The 22,500-nt window shown below is 42.8% G+C and overlaps 1 protein-coding gene across 2 annotated transcripts in view; it reads right to left on the bottom strand.

The window, feature by feature from the left end:
* Tprg1 (tumor protein p63 regulated 1) overlaps nt 1–22,500 on the bottom strand; it is a 158,308-nt gene that overhangs the window by 7,115 nt on the left and 128,693 nt on the right. For both annotated transcript variants that reach the window (XM_042259116.2, XM_076548650.1), the window contains exon 5: nt 2,064–2,217. In XM_042259116.2, the coding sequence (XP_042115050.1) occupies nt 2,064–2,217 (154 nt within the window). The remainder of the gene's footprint in view (nt 1–2,063; nt 2,218–22,500) is intronic.

The raw sequence follows: 22,500 nt of genomic DNA, 5'->3' as shown, positions 1-22,500 counted from the left end.
GTAGCAGACTACAACAAAGTCCTATCAAACTATCACATTTTTCTGTAGTGCACAGAACTTAGTCCTTAATCATTCATTGTGAACTTCTTCCAGCAAACGCCATTCAGAAATAAGTATCTCCTGCCTCAGGTACAAGGAACAAGAGAAGGCTTGTCCCAGGGAGTGACATGTGCAATGACTAAGTTGGTTAAGTATTTGTATTGGCTAATAGTGAAGTTCAACTATTAATACAAAAAATATATATCATTTTAATGATTAAAAACAGTTTTCCTTTAAAGAAGAAAATTCCCATGAGAAAATTCATTATTATACATTTTAGTCTGGATTAACAGGTATCGTAATAAATGTCTTCCATTGCAACTAATAGTAGCAATGAAAAATGGGAGTTTAAGGAGGGTGTGGACTGATGAGGACAGAGGATATAATGGAGGCATAAGTGTTTCTACTCCTCCGGTCTTTTGAACAGAAGGGGAGCTGGTGCTACATCGGAAGTTGGGCACTTGAGTTCCATACACACTCTCCCTCCGCCTCTCAACTCCCTCCGCAAGTCTGCTCTTACAGCAGGGCTTGGTGGAAGTGTTTTGGTGCTGGTCTTGGTTTTCACTCTGTTTTGTTTGGTTGGCTTGAGGTGGTAAAGTGTCAGCCTAGGAGCTGCTGTTGATGGCTTGGTTGGGGGATTGTGAAATGGGTATCAGATGAAGTGCAGCAACATGATCCCTGAACTAATTCAGTGCCTGCGATAGTTGGAGCCAGAGTCAACCATGGAACCATGAGTCTCTGGGGACACCTGCATGAATCCCAATAGGATCACCAACTTGTCTTGGGAGTAGAATGTATCCAAGCCAATTTATCTGTTCATTAGGGGCAATTAAGACCCCATCTAGCGTCTAATCACAGACACATTGCCTCAAGGGCACTTACCAATTTACAGTTATTTATTTACACCACACAAATTTACTTGCATAAATAGGTATGTGTATATTAATTCAAGGATTTTAATGTGCCATCAACAGGACTCCAGACATTTTCTAAATTTATACTAAATGAGTTATAATAATTTAAAATAAAATACAAATGTCAAAGTAAACACTAAAAAAGGACAGAAAAGACAACAAATTCTCAATCTATGTGCACACACTCATGTGTGTATTTGGTTTTGTGAAAATAGTTAGATTTTTCATCAAATCTTCAACTCCAACTGGTTTACTTTCTAACTATGTGGAGTGTCCCTGAACTTAAGTATTTCATCTATATATAAACAGATTAACCCAATTTAAATGATAGGAAGTCATGTTTGTTGTTTGAATTATAGTATTTGAAGTATTGAGCTTGAGTGCTTTCTTGGTTGGTGGCTGCTTTTAGGTCAACAGTGGTGTAATACTTTAATATTTATTAACTATTAAAGTTGTTTCCATTCATCCAGAGGTGTCCTCTTTAGGCTACCAGAGCAATGAGAGAATAGTGCAAGGGACTAGCCCGGTCACCAAAGAGTTAACTGTCGGCTTGAGAAGATGAGAAATGGAGGCATAAAAAGAACCACCGTGGCTTTGTGATTTATGGAGCATTTAAACATGCTTTCCATCTGAGTGGCTAACAGTCCAGTGAGACTGGAGGGAAGGGCAGTGTCCACCACACTCACTCTAGAGATGAGACCACCAAGACCATCCCATGGAAAGAAATGACTTCATACAGTGTGACCACAGAGCCAGTATGACAAACCATACTTCACACTATTCCACGTTTCTTCCTAGAATAAGACGACTAAGATGAACCTATACAGAGACCATCATTTGCACCCCCTTACAATAAATACAACTAGGCAAACATAAGTACTGTAATTTGTTATAATATTCTATTAAAAGAATATAGCAAGAGGGAAGGGCCACAATATGGTTACATGAATATATGACATCTATGAAATAGCTACACATAAGTGTCTAAAAAGGAACTAAATATTTATCAACTCACCTTCTGGTTGAGTCTTAACAGTTTTTAAGACAGAACTTGTTCTAGAAGCACACAGCTTCACCAAAACAGCTAATATGTGACAAGGTACCACCTACCTTGCAAATCTCAAGGAACTTCTCATTGGTATATTTCATTGGGTGCTCAGTGAAGGTAGCATAGGGGACCTCAGTGGACCATGGGTTCCAGCGTGACAATAGAGACTGCCCCTCAGTGCTCCCCCAGCAAATCCTAAGGCCTTCTCCTGGTCTCCTAAAGGGAGGAGGAGATTTTTATTAGATTGGACATTTCTGTTAGATATGTTGCAGGATATTTGATCACACTGTATGAAAGGCACCTTCTGATTCGTTTAATAAAGAGCTAAATGGCCAATAGCTGGGGAGGAGAGACTAGGCAGGACTTCCGGGAAAGAGAAGAACCCAGGATGAATCTAGACACCAGCAAGATGCAGAGCAAGTCGGACATACAGAGTAGGAAAGAGGTAAAAGCCACATGGCAGAACATAGACAAATAGAAACAGGTTAATTTAAGTTATAAGAGCTAGTTGGGAACAAGCCCAAGCTAAGGGCCAAGCTACCATAATTAATAATAAGTTTCTGTGTCATTATGTGGGGGCTGGTGGCCTACAAGAAAGTTTGGCTACGTAGATAAATCAACAAGAAAAATGTGGCAAAGGACTGTAACGCTCCACTTAGCCTGTCTATTTCCTCTGAGGTGAGTGCCTTACCTCAAATCAAACTGTTAAGGAATGTGGGAGGTGAAATGATGGACCTGCTTTCAATCAGGGTAGGTGCAGGAAGTTTTTGAGAATCCACATGGAAATGTGACCCTGATGCTCAGGCCAACAGCCATAGCTGGAAATAGAGGCATTGGCCTCATGACAGACGGTAGGAAGGCTGGGAGACAGTCTCAAAGAGAGGGAAGAGGACACAAGGAGAAGCCATCATTTAGACAGCAGTAAACAGAAGAACTGACTGAGAGAGAACATAAGATCTGCCAAATGAAGGACATCTATGATCCTTGAGACAGAAGAGGACCATTCAAAATGCTCAGCTCCCTAAGTTAGTGACCCCTCCTGCGTCCCCTTGTTCTCTGTTCCCTGCCCAAAGCTCACCTGATGAAGCTGCAGCAGAGGGTACACCCATGTTTATAGAGACTCTGCCCGCTTCTATCCCTACTCAATCCTGGCTCCTAACGTGCGGAAGGAAGCCATCCTCGGACAGAACCCGGGCCTGGCCATCCATTAAATACAAATAGAAAGCAAGGGAAAGTTGAAAGGGAAGAGGAGGCAGGCAGGCATGGCAGAAGAGTGTAGCTACACCGACTAGAACCGGCGTGCATTTGGCGTCTTCTTCTCAATGTGTCTAGCTGAATTTAGGGTTTTTGGTTTCAGCAGGGTCTGGATGCAGGAAGGTGCCGGGAGGTTAAGCCGAACTCAGGCTCCCCGCATTCAACAAGCTTTAGAACCAAGTTGCCTGTAACTGTCGGCGGCTCTATGAAGCATCCCACTCAGTTCATTTCTTCTAGAAATTCAATCCCGGGATTTTGAGAATGAAAAACCAGAGCTTAATGGGGGTGCCTTCATAAAGCTGTCACTTCCTGTATTAAGGAAGGGTTCCTTTGGGACTATTGTATGGTTTTTGAGTGTTTATCCATACAGGAATGAGTGTAAACAGTTTCACACATGCTCACACAGCCCCGCCTCTTGATGCCAAGCTCTGTGTCTTACAAAAGGAAAGAAAGGAAGGAACACGGCCCACTTCTCAGGTATTTGGTGATTGTATTTGAAAGCTGAAACTCAGGTGTGTGTGTGTGTGTGTGTGTGTGTGTGTGTGTGTGTGTGTGTGTGTGTTGTTTGTTTTTTTGTTTTGTTTTGTTTTTTGAAACAGGGTGCCTCCTTGTAGCCCTGGCTGTCCTGGAACTCACTCTGTACATCAGGCTAGCCTGGAACTCACAGAGATCCACCTGCCTCAGCGCCTGAGTGCTGGGATTAAAGGCGTGCATCACCACTGCCTGGCTTTGTTTTTATTTTTATTTTGTTCTTTGCCCAAAAAGTATAAAAAAAAGAAAGACAAAGGAAGAAAGGAAGGAAGGAAGGAAGGAAGGAAGGAAGGAAGGAAGGAAGGAAGGAAGGAAGGAAGGGAAAAAAATCTTATGCAAGCCTCTGAAGTTCTCTTTCCAAACCCTACTTTCTCAGATCCTGTATTGATTCTGATCATACCCTTGTATTTTTGGTTTTTTTTTTTCTGCCCTGGCAATAAATCCCAACCTTTAGGGATACATGGTTGCTCGTTTATGGAGCATTCTGGCTTGAGCCAATTAAAATAACTCACACAATGGAATTCTTTACTACTTTGTATGTCAGCTTCTGCAGCAAATACAATTTTGTTTATCCAAAAGGGATGAAAAATCTGTCAAGAAAACTTGCCTAATAAGTACACTTGTTTCTTTTTTTTCTTTAAGGGGCCCTCAAATGAAAGTCAAGCATAAAATTCAAGAAGGATATTATTGTTAAATATCTGACTATTTTGACCATGACGATGGCCTTTTCCAGAACATTAGGAGCTGTTAGGAAGGTGGGAAGAAAATATAAAGCTAAGCATCCACTCCATAGGCGGCGTTTGAGGTGCGGCTTGCCGGGCCCTGTAGCACAGGCCTGGGATGAAAGCTTGTGGCCGGCCTCTCGCTAAATGTTTGGGGATAATTGTGGTTACTAAACATACCTTTATGACCAGAAATATTTCATGTTACAGTAACTCATAGAGAGAATAAAAAAGTTAATAAAGTAGAGAACAGAATGCAAAGAACAAGTTGTCAATAGTCCTAGGTCAGTCAGGATTTTGACTCAATACAGTAGGGTTAGGAACAGGTCACATTCCCCTTTCTGAATCTCATTGTGAATTGGAATTTGATTGATTACTCCTACTGAACCTTCACAATATGTTTGTACACACATTAAAAATTGTATGGCCTCCGCATCCATTCCTTAGTCATTGAGGGTTTAGATATTGTGACATTTAGTTATGTCAGTACTGGGAGTGATATAAAAACTGTCACCATGTCACACATATCAGGTAGCTCACAACCTGCTGTAACTACAGCTTCACATGATCTGATGCCCTCTTCCAGCACCCCATCCCCGTGATACACATACATGTATGTACATGCACACAGATATACCCATATGTAAATAAGAGAAATCTTTCTTAAAAAGAATAGATGAAAAAACATTTTGTATGCTATATATATGGCATTATGCAATTAACACATATGCAAAGCTTGATACGTTTTGTATTTCTTTATTTTATTTCATCCAGACAATAGTGTGTTTTGAGCTAACTTGATACATGTAAATCATAGGAAACAGAACAGACTTAATCAGGTCATCAAGTCAAGAACTGCCAGTGAACTAGAACTAGAACAGAAGGGAGCCCTCCTCAACCCACAGGAAGTCTCAGGAGGTCCTGTGCTTGTCGCAGCCACCGACCCCTTTCTTCCACCCGACTGTGCCCAGGAGTACTTCCTACGTGCTCTGGCCTGCTTTGCAAGTCGGAGATAGTGTCTATGATTCAGGAACCTAAGTTCTCTGGACAGACCTCCCCATGGATAGCTTAAACTGGCTTTCAATTCTGGTTTCTTTAGGTGAAATGAACACAGCTCCTTATCTGCTCTAACGGGTCAAGAGAACCTCTGCAATCAGCCCAGACGTTGTCACCTAATCTGTGCCTACATTCTGTCTCCAGAGCCACCACTTAATTAGAACAGTCTCTGTGCAACTGTAGGCAAAGAGGGGGACCCAGACCCCAAGTTCCAGGAGCAAATCAGATGGTCTCTGAGCCAGCGTGGCCATCATTTGATCTTTCCAGACCACACATAGACATAGAAACCCGGCAGAAGTGAAAGATTCTCATCGCAACTTCTTTTATTTCTGCTTTCTCCCCTCTGGATCTGGCCTGCATTTTCATTGTTCTAGAAGTAAGAAAGGTGATGTGGTCTTTGCTCCTTGAAAACCTCAAAGTACTACAGAAACAAACCAAAATAGAGGAACAGCCTATGAGAGAGCAACTCTCTCCAGGAGAGAACTTGGTGAAATGTTTGTGATGATCAATTTTAGAATCCTAGACTTCTAAAGTTAGAAGGAACTTTCCAGGATAGTTTCCACATCAGTCTCTCTGTCTCTCTGTCTCTGTCTGTCTGTCTGTCTCTCTCTCTCTCTCTCTCTCTCTCTCTCTCTCACACACACACACACACACACACACACACACATTCACATACACCCGCTAACACAATACATTCCCATACACATACACACACTCACACACACATACACACACATACACACACATATAAATACACACACAAATACATACATACACACACACACACACACACACACACACACACACACACACACCCTAAGAACTAAAATTTTCAAAGGGGGTTCTTTTTAGAGCCATGTTAATTACCTGTTCTACTCAGTGACTCAGAGTTCTAAAATACAGTTATTGGCAAGGAAGAAAGCCTTGGCAATTACAATTTTCAGTCACCACAGCCAGCCAGGTTTACCTTCTACAGTAACAAAGCAAGGGTATGCTGAAGAAGTAAGCTAAAAATGAAGGATTTACTCAAACAGGGGCCAGAGCACCATGTGCCTGAAGAAGTATGTTTTAAGGACAAAAAGTAACTCCAAGTTGAAAGGAGAGAAGCATCTCTTCAATCAGGACGGAGTCTTTTCAGGAAGGCCTCCTCTGCCTCTTCCTGAACTGGGGAATAGGCCCCACCAGTGCCTTCTCTAGCTGACACTTTGTTCATTCCATGACTGTTTTTTTTTTTTTTTCCTTCCTTGGGGGAGAAGCCGTGCATCACTTTGCACAGGACAGCCCAGCCAGCTTCTCTGCCTCCTGCTCTTCCAGCATGGCCTCCCAAGATTCTCTCTACCGAGGCAAGGCGTGAGCCAAAGACTGCTCCCAAGAATGAGAAATAGCAGCTTCCATTATTACCTCGTCAGCTGCCCCTCCTTTCCACTCATCTCAAATCTCAAAGCTGCACCACAGAATTAAAAACATAGCTGGAGGCACTGCGTGGAGATTTATGAGGAAGCACAGATATTAACTCTTACTCTAAACGCAGGGCGTGTGCTTGTAAGTAACCGGTGAGCAAACACAGGGTGGGGGGTGGGGGGAGCGAGAGCCGTTCAGAACGGCACAGCCTTTAGTTTCTTCCTGTCTCCTTTCTCCTTCATTGTCGAAAGGCAGATCCTCTAGACCCATGAAACGTTAGTCCCTTTCTTATTGAATCTGGACAAAAGCAGGGGCCGAGTTGGCATCGCGGTGGGTATTCAAGTCTCCCTTGTTCATTGAATGACCTCAGATGAAATATTTTCCATGACAGGAACCCAAAAGACGCTGGCACCGAGTCAGACAATGAGATTTGCAGAATGTGTTTACATTCTCTCAGTGTCCCTAGGCTGTTCCAAGCCCATGGGCAGGTGCTGTCTTTATCTACTCTCTTTACTCACCTGGCTCCCTCCCAGAAGGCTCCAGGGCCTTGGGCTCTGTGAGATTAACCATTTACTGGCATGGGTAACCAAGAAATCCTGTAGGTGATGTTACTGGAAGGAAAGGTTAAATGATGATGACTGCAGTGTCATAAGCAACCTCAGGGGTGTTATGGTTCCATAGTAAGAACGTACAGGAACTCCAGCGGGAACTCCAGCAGCCTGACCAACAACCATCTTTTTTTTTTCCTTTTTTTTTTTTTTTTTTTTGGTTTTTCCAGACAGGGTTTCTCTGTGTTGTTTTGGTGCCTGTCCTGGATCTCGCTTTGTAGCCCAGGCTGGCCTTGAACTCACAGAGATCCGCCTGGCTCTGCCTCATGAGTGCAAGGGTTAAAGGCGTGCGCCACCACCGCCCAGCCCTACAGCCATCTTACTTGATGTCTCCAACCCTTAACTTCTCTCCAGGTGTCCATCTATAAAACCAGGCAGGTGATGTTAGACTGTCTCTCAGGATTTTGTTTTTGTTTTCTTTTTCCCTTCTAAAACAGGACCCGTGCTCCAAGTCCAAATTTTGTATTACACTCACTAAACAAAAGCCAAGCAAACAAACAAAAGGAAAAGGCTGTTTAATGACTGTAAAAAGTCCTCAGGCAATTGCTCAGGACCATCTGAAGATGGTTTTTAACTGCAGGTGTAAAGCCCTCAAGGTTTTCAATGAAAAGCAGAAATCAAAGAAAGTGAGAGTGAATGAATAGTTGCCCAAGGGTGACCAAGGTAGCTGTAGCTCTCACAGACTGACGACGGTCCTTATAAAGGTTGTCCATCTGCTTTGGAAGAGCTGTGTCCTACCAGTCAAGTCCAGGGGGGCGAAGAGTAAGACCCAGACCAAGACTTTACCCCCAAGTTATTATGATGCACAAAGTTAAAATGTGCATATGAATGAGGCTAACAAATTACTCCATTATTAGAATGCTACATTTTCGGATAATAAGCTCTCTAGACTGGCAATCTGTAAAACATGGGTTCCATCTCACAGTAACTTTCTTTGCGGCTTGGACCTGGGTGCATTTCTCAGTCACTAGTTCTCTTCTTACACAATAATGGTAGCTCTAGATTAGATCATCTCCGGAGAAATTCTAATGGACAACACTTTTGACTCACCAAGGTAAAGGGTTGCCTACTTTTCCATTTTGTTTAAACGACACTGGAGTACTGCTTTATTTTCTTCCTTCAGAGCTTATGTGGTTAGAATATTTAGAAGGAATTTGTTCTAAAAATTGTCCACTTATTTTCTTAGATGATGATAAAATAATTAATTCTTCAATCACTTGATAAAAGTTGTCCCAATCCCCATGTTTTGGCCAAGAAAGGATTTCCCATTCATCATTTATGTCCTATTACTGAAGGGGTTAAGCAGCCATAGCGGTGGCGAAAGAGAGCGCTGGATGCTGTGGTGGCAGAAGAATCACGAGCCATAGTTACATTTTTAGAGCTTTATTAGGAGGAAGGAGAGAGGGAGGGAGGGAGGGAGGGAGGGAGGGAGGGAGGGAGAGAGAGAGAGAGAGAGAGAGAGAGAGAGAGAGAGAGAGAGAGAGAGAGAGAGAGAGAGAGAGAGGCCACAGAGGGAATATGGAAAAAGGGCCTGTGGGAGGGTACACCCGTTTTTCAGGCTGGGACACCTACGCAGGCTGATGACTTAATAAGGACATAATCCTTACAATTACCCTGGGTTCTTTAATGCTGCTCAAACAGAGGGGACTCTGTAAGGCTCCCTGACCATACCGAAAGCCAACACAGGACCAGCATGTGCTCTAGCACTTCCCTCTACGAAAGCAGCTGCCAATCACTGAGAGTGAGATGATTGGTCCAGAGACTAAACAATGCCTGACTGCTAAGTTCATTGGTTATGTGTCAGCCATCTCTCCTTACAGCCATTTCTTCCTGTTATCAACATGTTACTGACTGGAGTTTCTCTGCTTCTAGTTTGTTTTTTTTTTTTTTTTTTTTTAAACTGGTAACAGGGAACCTAGCTACAATTACTATTGGAGCTATAGGCAACTGATTAAATAAAGATATCCCTCTTTGGGGGCCGTTTTCTCTAATGGACCTGCATGTTTCAAGGGGAGAAGTTGACTTTCTCTGGCGCCTTTGATGTTGAGAGCTAGTCCAGTGACAGTGATGCTAAAACACAGGACCTGTAATGCTTTGCGACCCAAGCACATCAATGGCCATTTAGAGTCTGTTCCTGTCGTGCTGGTATTAGAGTGATAAGTGGGATTGGACGTAGCTCAGAGGGCAAAGTGCTTCACACTGAAGGAATGGAGACCAGAGTTTGGATTCCTCAGTGCCCACCCAAAAAGGTGAGTGCGGCCACATGAATTTGCGATCCTAGAGCCATAGAGACAGAGACAGGAGGACCCCTGCAGCTTGTTGGCCCTCTAGTCTTCCCAAGTCAGTGAGTTCTCAAAAACTAAGGTTAAAAATGATAAAGGAAGATTGTTGACACCCATCTCTGGCTTTCACATGCTTGAACATACTCATGAACACATCCACATGCATACACCACAGACAGAGAGACAAACACACACACACACACACATGTTCACACACACACACGTTCACACACACACATATGCCCATGTACACATCCACATGTATACACCACAGACAGAGAGACAAAGACACACACACACACACACACACACACGTTCACACACACACATGCCCATGTACACATCCACATGCATACACCACAGACAGAGAGACAAAGACACACACACACACACATGTTCACACACACACACACACACACACACACATGCCCATGCACACATTCACATGCATACACCACAGACAGAGAGACAAAGAGTCACACATGCACATACACATACTTGTTCACACACACACACACACACACACACACACACACACACACACACACGTATGCCCATGTACACACCCATACATGCCCATGAACACATAAATGCACACGTACACAACTTTCTACTGATGGGACTGACATGAAATTTTGCCCTTCTTAGAGTCGTTCCCTGGCAAACACTGGCATTGTCATTTTCGGACAACAACCTGATATTCTGTAATGCCCTTCAAGTGCTTTAGAGTGCTACTCCCATAATATTTAACTATTACTTCAGGTAGAAATATTTACACTCATCTCTGCTAACCTATCTTCATAAGAACAAGGAAGATATCTCTGGATAATATAGTAATGTGAATTCAGAGAAAGGAGCAAGCTCTTAAAATGCAATGCTCAAAGAAGGTTTACTGCCTCAACTTTATACCCAATCCTAGGAAAGAATTCGGAAAGCTGTGTAGCTTCCAGGAAATTCATAGTAGGCTTTATAAAACAGGTGACCTCATAGCTGGTAGTTGATGACTTAGAATATGTGAGAAAGCAGTTTTAAAAGTATAACATGAAGTTAATTGAAGATAAAGGAACCTGTGAACGCTATATAAGAAAAAAAATGCATCATGAGCTACAATTTGTACCTCTATGTGATATTTCTTTCTAGTTGGGACACTTTTGAACAAACAGTTGGAGGGAGACAGGCCAGAACACTAGAAATCTATAGAAGTTGTGATGGAAATTTATGGGGCTTGAGCAAGAACACGAATCATCTAACTTAGCCTACTTCTAACATGGAAGCCTCCATGGGGAGTGGTTTAATTAACTGAGGAGACTTGTCTCTGGCTGCCAAACTCAAAACTGTAGAATGAAGAGGCATTGTGTTCATAGAGGTGAGTGAGGAACACTGCCAAGCCAGATGTCCTCCTTGGTTCTTAGCCATGAGTGGAGGTGAGCTGTGCCCCCCACCAGCCTCCTGCTGCATGTCCTTGAGAAGAATAAAGGTGAGGGAGACAGAGCATAACATCAAAGTTTGCATGGTAGCAGTAGTGATGGAGAAAGCAAGAAACAAAAGATTAACCATTAAATGATACACAACAAGCTAAGTAGCAGGCTTTCCATCTTTTAAATAAAGACAGTGATAACTTCACTCTAAGATAGACTGTGAAGGCAGAAGTTGTCCCACCAGCAGCTCCCAAACACCCAGCAGTGCTTCCCAGATCACCACACAGAGGGTTATATTAATTATAAATGCTCGGCCAGTAGTTCAGGCTTATTACTAATTAGCTCTTACACTTAAATTAACCCATAATTCTTATCTATGGTTAGCCACATAGTTGGTACCTTTTCTTAGCATAGCATTCTCTTCTTGCTTCCTCTATATTTGGCTGGCAACCCTCAACTCTGCTCTCCTTCCCATCATTCTCAGTTTGGCTTTCCTGCCTAACTTTCTGCCCAGCTACCAGCCAATTAACGTTTTATTAAACCAATTTGAGTGACAAATCTTTACAGTGTACAATAGGATTATTCCACAGAAATATCATATGAGTTGAAATATGAAGTTTTGAGCCATATATTCTGAAGAACAGGCATTCAATATTTCCTAGTTATACTGTGCTGTAGAAAACACATCACACTTTTTACATACATGATCCCACCATTCCATGTGAAACTGCTATTACTTCAAAGACAGATCATATGAAACATTTGAGACACAGAGCTACTGGAATTAATGCCCCAGATATTTTTGAAGCTAAAGTGGCATTCACTTCATCTTTCAGATTTGAGTGGAGTGTGCACATTGCAATTGCTAGCTAACAAAAAGACACAGGAGAGGTTACCCATTCCCAGCAATGTTCATAGTGCAGGGCTGGAGCTGGACTATATATCTCAAGTGGTGGAAAAGCAAGTTCACATGCAGGGATCCATAGCCATCGTGGTTAATTCTAGTTCTTCTACTCATAAACTGGAAAGCAAGCTTACCTGGCCATAGGAGCTTTTGCCAGTCTACTGGCATTGAACATGAGTGAGAAGCATAGAAAATGGTTTTAAAAAATATTAGAAAGTGCTGAGTGGTGGTGGCACATAGCTTTAATCCCAGCACTTGGAAGGCAGAGGCAGGTGGATCTCTGTGAGTTTGAGGCCAGCCTGGTCTACAGAATGAGTTCCAGGACAGCCAAGGCTACACAGAAACCTTGTCTTAAAAAAAAACAACAACAAAAAGAATTAAAGGTCAAGGTTAAATACTAGAAAGTTAGCACTTTTGCTGCAACTAGGGCATTGTTTCTCTTCATTTAAAAAGTCTTACTATGAAGGGTCTACACTGCTTTAGAGTGGATATAACAACCTGCGTGTTTAAAAACTAAATGTCATTATATGGAGAAGACGAACTGCCAGGCAAGAGGTCACACATCTACACTCATCATCTCTACATCTCATTGGAAGTTCACAAGGTAGGCTTCCAGCCTCTAGTCTACACAGCATGAAACGGAGGTCCAAAGCCTTTGCAGCAGCAAGTGCTGAACCAACACCTGAATCACATTCCACAGCTCCGAACAATCCCATGGTCTCCCACTGACAAAGAAGACAATGAGGAATGTAAGATGTTCATCCACCATAAGCAGATGGAGTTGGTAGGTTGAGAGTACCCAATCTTATTGGTAGCCACTCCTCCCCTGAACCCACATTAACCTCTGCCTTTTATAAAAAAAAAAATACTAGCTTTTAAAATTTTTATTTATTTATTTAATGTATATTGGGCTTTGCCTGCATGTATGCCTCTATGATGGTGTCAGATGTCCTGGAACTGGACTTACAGACAGTTGTGAACTGCCGTGTGGATGCTGGGAATTGAACCTGGGTCCCTTGGAAGAACAGCCAATCCTCTTAACATCTGAGCCATCTCTCTAGCCCCCTTGGTTTTTTTTTTTAAGTACTAAAAGTTAACATTCTTGATTCAATGAGGGAATTATTTTTCTTCATTCAATACTTCTTACTCCATAGGGTCTGTATTGTTTTAGTGTGGAAATAATAACCTACATGTTTAAGAGATAAGTATCATCATGATGTAAAGACTAACTGCCAACTCAGCTTAATCCAGACAACTCAGAAACAGGCTCAGGACCATCCAGTTGCCCGGGAGATTCAGAAATACCTTCTTAGCCTAAAGTTCAAGACATTTTGAGTGCAGTTCTGCCATACATCCCCAATATTCAAACCACAACTCCTGGGAGCAGCAGCCAAATGCTTCAGCTTGCCGAGGCTTTCTTACAAACCAAAAATTGAAATGGTAATTTCAATAACATTTCACTAACATACTGCCCAACTCTCTTATGTGACCAAATGAACTTTGATGCTCAGTCCTCCGACTAGAGGGGTCCACTTACCGTCCTTTATAGTTTTCATTTCCCTGTCATTCTGAATTGCACAGATGCTTTCTGATTGTTTAAGGAGAATGAGAAAATGTTAGTTTTGAGGTTTATAAAAAGTGGGGGTTCTAGAGAAATACCCAAGTAGGAGGTGCTGGATCCCCTGTGTGCACACTGATAGCATTCAGAGAGGATTTGAAAGTAGTTTGCTATGGTCGGTCACATGCCACATCTACACTGGATGTTTCTATGCCCAGAGGTTGTCAGATAGAGAGAAGAGGGATAGTTCTATGCCAGGCTACAAGGAAAATGCCATACAATGAGGGAAACATCTTGTGACAATTCCACTTATTATGAATTGGGACATTAGGTAAATCACATGAGCCCCAGACTTGGGTTAGTTTTCATCTTCCATCTGAAAATGAACTTACATCGGAGCAACCTTTATATGTCAGCCTCAACATGTATATACTATCTAGGTTAAATGGGGGAATCTTCTGAGAAAAAAAAAGTTTTTTTCAAATCTAATATTTCCATTTCCCTTCCAGAGAGACTGAAAGTAGATGGTGTGGAATCCACATAGGGGCAGTCAGAGGAACAGAGGCCACAGCCTTCTGGCCTCAGGCTATATGCCCTTTCGAGGGCCTAGGAGAGTGCAGACTTCAGTGCTCAGCCCACAAATCAGAAGACCAGTCTGTCTGTGTACTTCCCTTTTGATGATAAAAACCAAGTTTACGTTTCCTACTTGGAGGAAGAGAATGGAATATGTTTTAAGAGATTACATATGATATACATATTTTCCTCTTTAAATTTGTTTATGGTATTTATACACCATATAAATTGTGTAAAAAAAAGCAAATCTCTAACTTCTTTTTTACAAAAGATTTGTTTTATTGTTATGAGTATGAGCAATTTACCTACATGTGACTATATATATCATGTCTATGCCTGGTGTGCAAGGAGGTCAGAAGAGGGCATCAGATCCCCTGGGACTGGAATTCTGGGTGGTTGTGAGTACCACCATGTGAGTACTGAGAACCAAATTCAACCCTCTGCAAGAACAGCAAGAGTACTCTTAAGCACTGAGCCGTGTCGCCACCCTATTATCTCTAAGTTCTAACACAGATAGAGTGTAGAGTCTACACCGAAGAACATTTTCCTTTTGGTTATGGTCAACAACAATCATTCTAGTCATCCTGCAAAAATATGGTTAATAGCCTTTTTCCTCCCTATCAAAGTGGTTGCATTCTACCAAATGCAGATGAAATTCAGTCAGCAAACATCCCATGCTTCTCATAAGGTACTCTGATGTCATGAAAGGAAGTCTATAGTTCAGAGAACACAGATTACAATCCTGCATTAGACATTTCTACAATATATATTACTATATTGGAGAAGCCATTATGAACTCGCAGTCTGTTTTCACATCTCTCCATTTAGCCGACCTGCCCACAGGCCTGTATGTATAGTGCCGGCTACCTCTCATTTTAAGTTTCCCTTTAGCCGAACTAAAAAGTAAACATGAAGGAAATGAGAACTCCATGTACTTCTGCTAGGTATTTTGCTCCATGCCTACCAATTGAGAAATTGATAGGGTAGAGAGAAAGAAGAAAGTGAGTTTTAAAATACTAAGCTATGTACAAAAAACAAAAAACAAGACATTCTAGACATCTCCTGAACTAGAAACGATTCACCTACATTCCATAGTGTACATTTGTTTGGGGGAAAAGTGAGCTAAATTTTGCTGGGGTTTTGATTCATCATTGTGCTGCAACAGTAGTGCCTTGTGCACTTGAATTTGAGGCTTTATTATTTCTCTTGACCACAGAGCTTTGCATTTCTCCTCAGGTAAAAGCAACAGAGTAGAGGCAGAGTTGAATCCTCCTGAGTATTTTTTTTCAGATCCAAGTGTCTGTTCCCCACCGTGGCAGGTTTCTGCCTTCATGGGGCAGGTGGAATTATCAGCTAATGTTTCTATGCACCATCACAGGGTCTTTTGTGAAGACTTCTTTTTTTTTTTTTTTTTTGGTTTTTCGAGACAGGGTTTCTGTGTGTAGCTTTGCGCCTTTCCTGGAACTCACTTGGTAGCCCAGGCTGGCCTCGAACTCACAGAGATCCGCCTGCCTCTGCCTCCCGAGTGCTGGGATTAAAGGCGTGCGCCACCACCGCCCGGCTTGTGAAGACTTCTTAGTCGCCCCTCGGGCCTAAGTATACATCCCGAGACAGCACAATATTCTCTTGGATGGAAAGAATATCAAAGAGCTCACACAGGCCTGGAGAAAAGTTGCAGGACCATTGGGGCAGGGGATGTAGGATTTTGAGGCAGGCAAAGCATAGTTTAGAACAGTAGCTCTCGAACTTTCCCAATGCTGCGACCCTTTAATACAGTTCCTAATGTTGTGGTGACCCAAAACCATAAGCTTTTTCACTGCTACTTCCTAACTGTAATTTTGCAACTGTTATGAATTGTAATGTAAATATCTGATATGCAAGATATCTGATACTTGACCCTCACTGGTCTGGAGCAATGCTTGACTAATTTTAACATGCATTGAAATCATCCAAGAGCTGTTGAACTGTAGATTCTGATTCAGTTGATCTATTGTGGGGCCTGAAGTTCTTAGATCTAGACATCTAAGTTTCAGGCATTCTGTTGCCACTGGACCTAAGAACAAATAGCTGGATGGAGCAACCTAGGACTGGAGTTGGCCAATCCTCTTTTCCCCAAGAGCTCCTTGTGTGGATGGGCACAGTAAGGGCAAAGCAGCGCAGTGCAAAATGTGGCCCAGGGAATGGATCTTCATTGAGCAGCAAAAGTTACCACGGGTTTTACCTGATTACAAGTCAGGAATCTGTGCAGAAGAAGGTTCTAGCAATGATTGTCAGTCTACAATCTCAATAACCACCCCACCATAGAGACATTATTGGACTTAATCTCTCCTCAAGTTCATTTTTTCATTAAGAAAACAAGATAGCTCTGTGTTTGAAAATCACTTCAAGGATAAAGTGAAATAATTATTTGTAATAGATTCTCTCTGCATTAGTGTGTGTGTGTGTGTGTGTGTGTGTGTGTGTGTGTGTGTGTGTGTGTGTGTGTGTAACTTATTTATCTTGGAAAACTCCAGTCACAACAAACACCTCATTATTTCAACCCCTCGTCAGTCAAGAAGGAAAAACTCCCTGGCCAGCCAGCTTCTTCTTGTCTGTATGTGTTTTACTTCTCCAATGTCCTTATTAAGATATACGATCAAGAAAGGAAAACAATACCCTGACAGTGAGCCCATCACTGGGGACCATGCCATGGCAACCTCCCCCTTCTTTCTGTAGGCAGAATGCCTACCCCTTAGCCAACAACAGCAGTCATTGTGTTGGTGACTTACCACACTGAGGCTCACCTGGAGTTCACCCTCAAATAAGTCTCTCACTTCTGTTTGTCCTACTCCCAGATGGGATTTCTTACAGCAAAGGTAAGCGTGGCAGCACGGGGGGGGGGGGGGGGGGGTCTGAGTGTCTGTCACACCTGCTGCTGCTGCTGCTGCTAAGTACATTGCGAAAAGTTGATTTTTCTAATTGACTTTGGGAGGCATTAGGCATGGAAAATGTACCTCATAGTTTAATTCCACATTTGGCAGCGGATCTTTCATAAGGAAGCTTTTGATCAGAAACTGTAAGGCAAAACAAACAACCCGTCCTGATGACTTATTCAGGCTAAGTGCTCAAGGCAAAAGCAAAAGCACAGAATGTGCACTGTCTTGGGAAGGCAGGCCCTCGGTTCCCATCACGAAGTGTACCGGCAGCATCTTAGAAATGTGCCTGAAATGAGAGGTGGGAGCTCAGCCTGGTTCACAAGCACACGCCTTGGTCAAAGCTTAAGAAACAGCTTACACGTTCCGAGACCAGCTAATGCTATCATTGAAAATGAAAACAGATGAGCCATCTTTTCACAGCATCGTTAAGAAGTGGCAGAACAATTCAATATCAGGCAAATTAATCTATCTGCATTGTAAGTGTCATCCAAGTGTGGGTAAGAGCCAAGAAGTCGGCGCTTGAGCATGGCTGTTCATTAATTCTGCATCATGCCTAAGGCAGATGCGTACCCTTGAGAGGGCTTGATCATTTACATTTCAAGTTCCCAGAACATACTTTGGGTACAAATGAAGTCTTCTCACCATGTCTCACATATTTTTACTGAAAGCAGAGACTAACAATGAGTTTAGGGTAGCAAAGCAGGTTCTTCATAAAAATGTATTGGTCAAAGACACCAAGACTTTTTTTTTTTAACTGAAGAGCACTCAAGAGTTTAGGTCAAGGGCCGGGCGGCGGTGGCACACGCCTTTAATCCCAGCACTCGGGAGGCAGAGGCAGGCGGATCTCTGTGAGTTCGAGGCCAGCCTGGTCTACAAAGTGAGTTCCAGGAAAGGCACAAAGCTACACAGAGAAACCCTGTCTTGAAAAACAAACAAACAAACAAACAAAAAAAGAGTTTAGGTCAAGTAAGTGCTGAATAAAATAATAAACAAAACATGTTTTCATTTACAGCCACAATGACAAAACCATGTAAAAGATAAGGGTAATGGACAACCAACATTCTTATTGGTTAATATATGTGATAATTTAATTTATCACAATAATCTAGCCAATAATGTATTATTGGCTAATATATTGTGGCTCGCCAACACTATTATTCAACAAAGAATACTGAATGGAACTATATACAAAATACTAGTCTAGGCAACATTCACCATAGGTGACCAAGGAAATTCTTTTCTGTTCAGGTTGCTCAGCATCTCTTAGGAAAGACCATTCTAAGAAAGACAAGGGAAAAGCCACTTGAGGAGAAACTAACACTGTAGACGATGAGATTATACAGTAGACTTGACGAAAAGTCAATCCTGAAAGAATATGCAATTAATTTGAATGTTAACGGATAGGAAAGGGCCATTCAGAGGTTATGAGAATGCTACTATGGATAGGAGGACAAAGTAACATATACATATATATAGCCTAGTATTGAGATTTCCTAAAGAAAATGAACTTTCTCTTTAAGCTTGAAATATTTAATAACCAGCAGCTTCCAACACAACCCCACCCTACCCCCAAGAAGTTGGAGTATATAAAATGAAGCAATAGAGAAAAGCAAGCATTCATGTTCTGCATGGATGCATTGTATTTACACACAGCAAAAGATTTGTGGTGAGTAATGACCTGGAATGATAAGAGACATAGTGGCTACTTATTAACCAGGTGCTTTACAATCACACTCTACATATCTCATAGCAATTTATGAATCAAAGATTATTTTCTATATTTAACAAAGAAATTAAAGTTCACAGAATCTACTTTCAATTGCTGAAGTATTTATTGTCTTTGGTCTGCTGGACCTCAAGGCTTATATTTTCCCCTCAGGAAAGTCAGTCCATTCATCATCTGTCTAGAGAGATAAGGAGTTGGGTACTAGTAGTAGGGTATGGTACTTGCAGCTGTATTTCCAAGACCAATCTCCTGCAAGAGTCTTGTAGAATACCAGGTTCTTCAATGATGTCAATTTATCATTCCAGATCAATCCTTTGATCATTTTCTTCCACATGAGGAACAAAATAAGCCCTGTGGATGAATATAGCTATTTCATGTGGCATATGGAAATATTATGCCACTAGTTTGGTTATTACATGATTTAAAATTGCCTTCAAGAGAGCTTTCTTCTCCTTCCTAGCTCTATGGCTTTATTACTTCAGATACAATACCAGATGCCTAGTTGTCTTCATTGTCATTCTCAGAACATAAACTTCACCCTAAAATTCATGCCAGTGTTCCACGGACATCCATCTGGTGAGAAAGGTAAACTGACAGAGAGAGCCTCCAGCTTCACGCATCCCATATCTTTCTTCTTCACATCCCATATAGTTTAACCAGAAGAAATTGTAAAGCTTTGTACAAAAGCTACTGAATGCTTTAGCATGGCTTAAACTTATAGAATAAATAAATCAACCAAAAGGTTGGAGCTAGGACACTGAAGGTGTTGAAGGCCAGTCTAAGCGGGTTGTCTTGTCCTATAATATTATGCTACCAGCCACAAAGGAAGGCTTTTACTGAGTGTCTTAGTTAGGGTTTCCATTGCTGTGGAGAGACACCATGACCATGGCGACTCTTTTTTGGTTTTTCGAGACAGGGTTTCTCTGTGTAGCTTTGCGCCTTTCCTGGGACTCACTTGGTAGCCCAGGCTGGCCTCGAACTCACAGAGATCCGCCTGCCTCTGCCTCCCGAGTGCTGGGATTAAAGGCGTGCGCCAACACCGCCCGGCCATGGCCTGGTCGAAGAGGACGACCTTCCCCGAATAGAGGAGGACCGGTCTTCGGTCAAGGGTATACGAGTAGCTGCGCTCCCCTGCTAGAACCTCCAAACAAGCTCTCATGGCAACTCTTATAAAGGACAACATTTAGTTGTGGTAACTGGCTTACAGTTCAGAGGTTTGGTCTGTTGTCGTCATGGCAGGAAGTGAGGCAGCACATGGAGGCAGACATGGCGCTAGATAAGAAGCTGAGAGTTTTACATCTTGATATGCAGACAAACAAAAGTTGTCAGAATCACTGGTCACTATCTTGAGCGTATATGAGGCCTCAAAGCCCGCCTCCACAGTGACGTCCTTCCTCCAACAAGACCACACCTACTCCAACAAGGACACACCCCCTAATAGTGCCACTCCCTTTGGGGGCCATTTTCTTTCAAATCACTGCCTGGAAGAAAGAGATATGATCATGACTGTAATTTTGAATTATGAAGATTAAGTGGCAGAATTTGACAGCAGGGTAGATTTAGAAGAGTATAAACAAAGGAAGACCAGACAGCAACCTCTGGAGAGAGTGTGAGAACCTCAGCGGGGATTGTGATAGTAACACAAAGGACAGACTTCAGACTCAAGGACAACAAGATCTTTTTTTTTTTTTCAGAGCTAAGGACCGAACCCAGGGCCTTGCGCTCGCTAGCAAGCGCTCCACCACTGAGATAAATCCCCAACCCCAAGACAACAGGATCTTAATCTTCAGCTGGGACTACCCTTGAAAAATCACGGCATGGACTCTTCTCTCTGCTGCTGAGGCTTTTGCTCTCAGAAAGTAAGAAGGAAGACAGCAGGGCCCTAGCCTGAGCATCCCCTGCTGAGCACTTGGGTGTGGAGAGGGATTTCACTCGTGGGCCAGCTAAACTAGAGGATTCTGGGGGTTGCAAGCCCATCCGTGACACATGAGCTTCCTTTCTTGACGCTCCTTCTCAGGTTCCTCTGCCAAACCCCTCCAGCGTGAGAGAGCGGTTTAGTTACCCAAGGTGCAGGTCAGGAAGCCCTCAGTTTGAAGTTCAACTTAAAGGAAGACAGTGGCTTGCTCCTCGGGGCATGTTGCCACCAGTTTGTGGGGGTGGAGATGGCAGCCGAGGGCCTCCCTTCCCAACAGACCCAGCCTGCAACTAGCTGAATTTGGCAACGGAGCTCATCACACTGCCAGAGCAGCCTGCACGTCACCTCGTTTATAACTGGGGGGACAGCAAAGCAGATAAGGGTGGTACACAGTATCTCCCCCATAGTCTGGCATCTCGCCACCAGCGTAAAGAAAAGGAATTCCCGGTGGATGACATAGGCCAATTAGAGAGGACCGAAGCTGAGCCCAAGTCGGATACAGAGGCTTCTTCAGCTCCTCCTAAGGTGGAGTGATCTACACAAGGCCAAAGGAGTAAGCACGGGACCCTGAAATGCTCGCATCCCAGCCTGTCCTGGAAGGCAGCCTAGTATGCGATGCATAACCTCTTCATTGTCCCCGGGTTTCTGGGATCCCCCTTAGAAACAGTGCTCCGCAGCATTGCCCCTGGGACAACGTGAGCCAGTGTCTCTGCTGGCTGCCGTGCAGCGCGTCATTACGTAGCCTGCGTGAGTGAGCCAGTCATCAAGCGGCACCTGGGAAAGAACTGAGACCTGGGGATAATAAAACCTTACAGGCTTTGCTTAGACGGCGCTTTGCAAATTCGTGGTTTGTTTCCTGGAGAATCTTAAACTTCCCTAGCTCTGACTGTTGAAGGTAGAGCCACTACTTTACGACCTGTTACAGGCCACACAGTCCTTACGCTGAATGACTTCTTTATAATGTCCTCACAAACCCAAGAGCCGTGGACTCACACTATTAATTCTTTCTTAAAGATTTACTTATTTTTAGTGTGTGTGTGTGAGTGCTTTGCCTACAGGTAGGTATGTGACTGTCCATGTGCCCAGTATCCATGGAGGTCACATTCAGGGGACACAGCTCCTGAAACTGGAGTTGGGAGCCGCCATGTGGGTGCTGGAAACTGACCCCGAGTGCTTTGCAAGAGCAACAAGGGCTCTAACCACTGAGCAATCTCTCTATCTCTTCTCACTGTTCTTTCTATCCCAATAGATAACAAACGAAGGAGGCAAAAGGATGTATCTAGAATTGCCAAAGCAGTAAGTGAAGACACAGATATGAGCTCAAATGTGTAGTATTGTATGCTTATCAGCCCAATATAGTGTTACTTTGATATGGTGAAACTGAATGGGTAGTGGGATGGGGGAGAATAATGGGTGGTAGGGTTGGGGAGAGTAGGTGTTAAGCTCAAGTAAGTATAAAAAGAAAACTAAAAGGAAAATGATGTCTGATTCCACCAGCCAGAGATAATCAGTATTACCATTTGGGTAAATGCTGCAATTGCATAAGTTTTAACTGCCTGAGTTCCTTCACTGATGGAAAAAAAAAAAAAAACCCAAGCTTTAAACAGTTGGCTTCTTTTCTTTCATACCCAGAATC

The sequence above is a fragment of the Peromyscus maniculatus genome, chromosome 12, assembly GCF_049852395.1.
Source record: "Peromyscus maniculatus bairdii isolate BWxNUB_F1_BW_parent chromosome 12, HU_Pman_BW_mat_3.1, whole genome shotgun sequence".
NCBI lineage: Eukaryota > Metazoa > Chordata > Mammalia > Rodentia > Cricetidae > Peromyscus > Peromyscus maniculatus.
The sequence above is the reverse complement of the archived record's forward strand: the minus strand, read 5'-3'. Positions and strand labels throughout refer to the sequence as shown.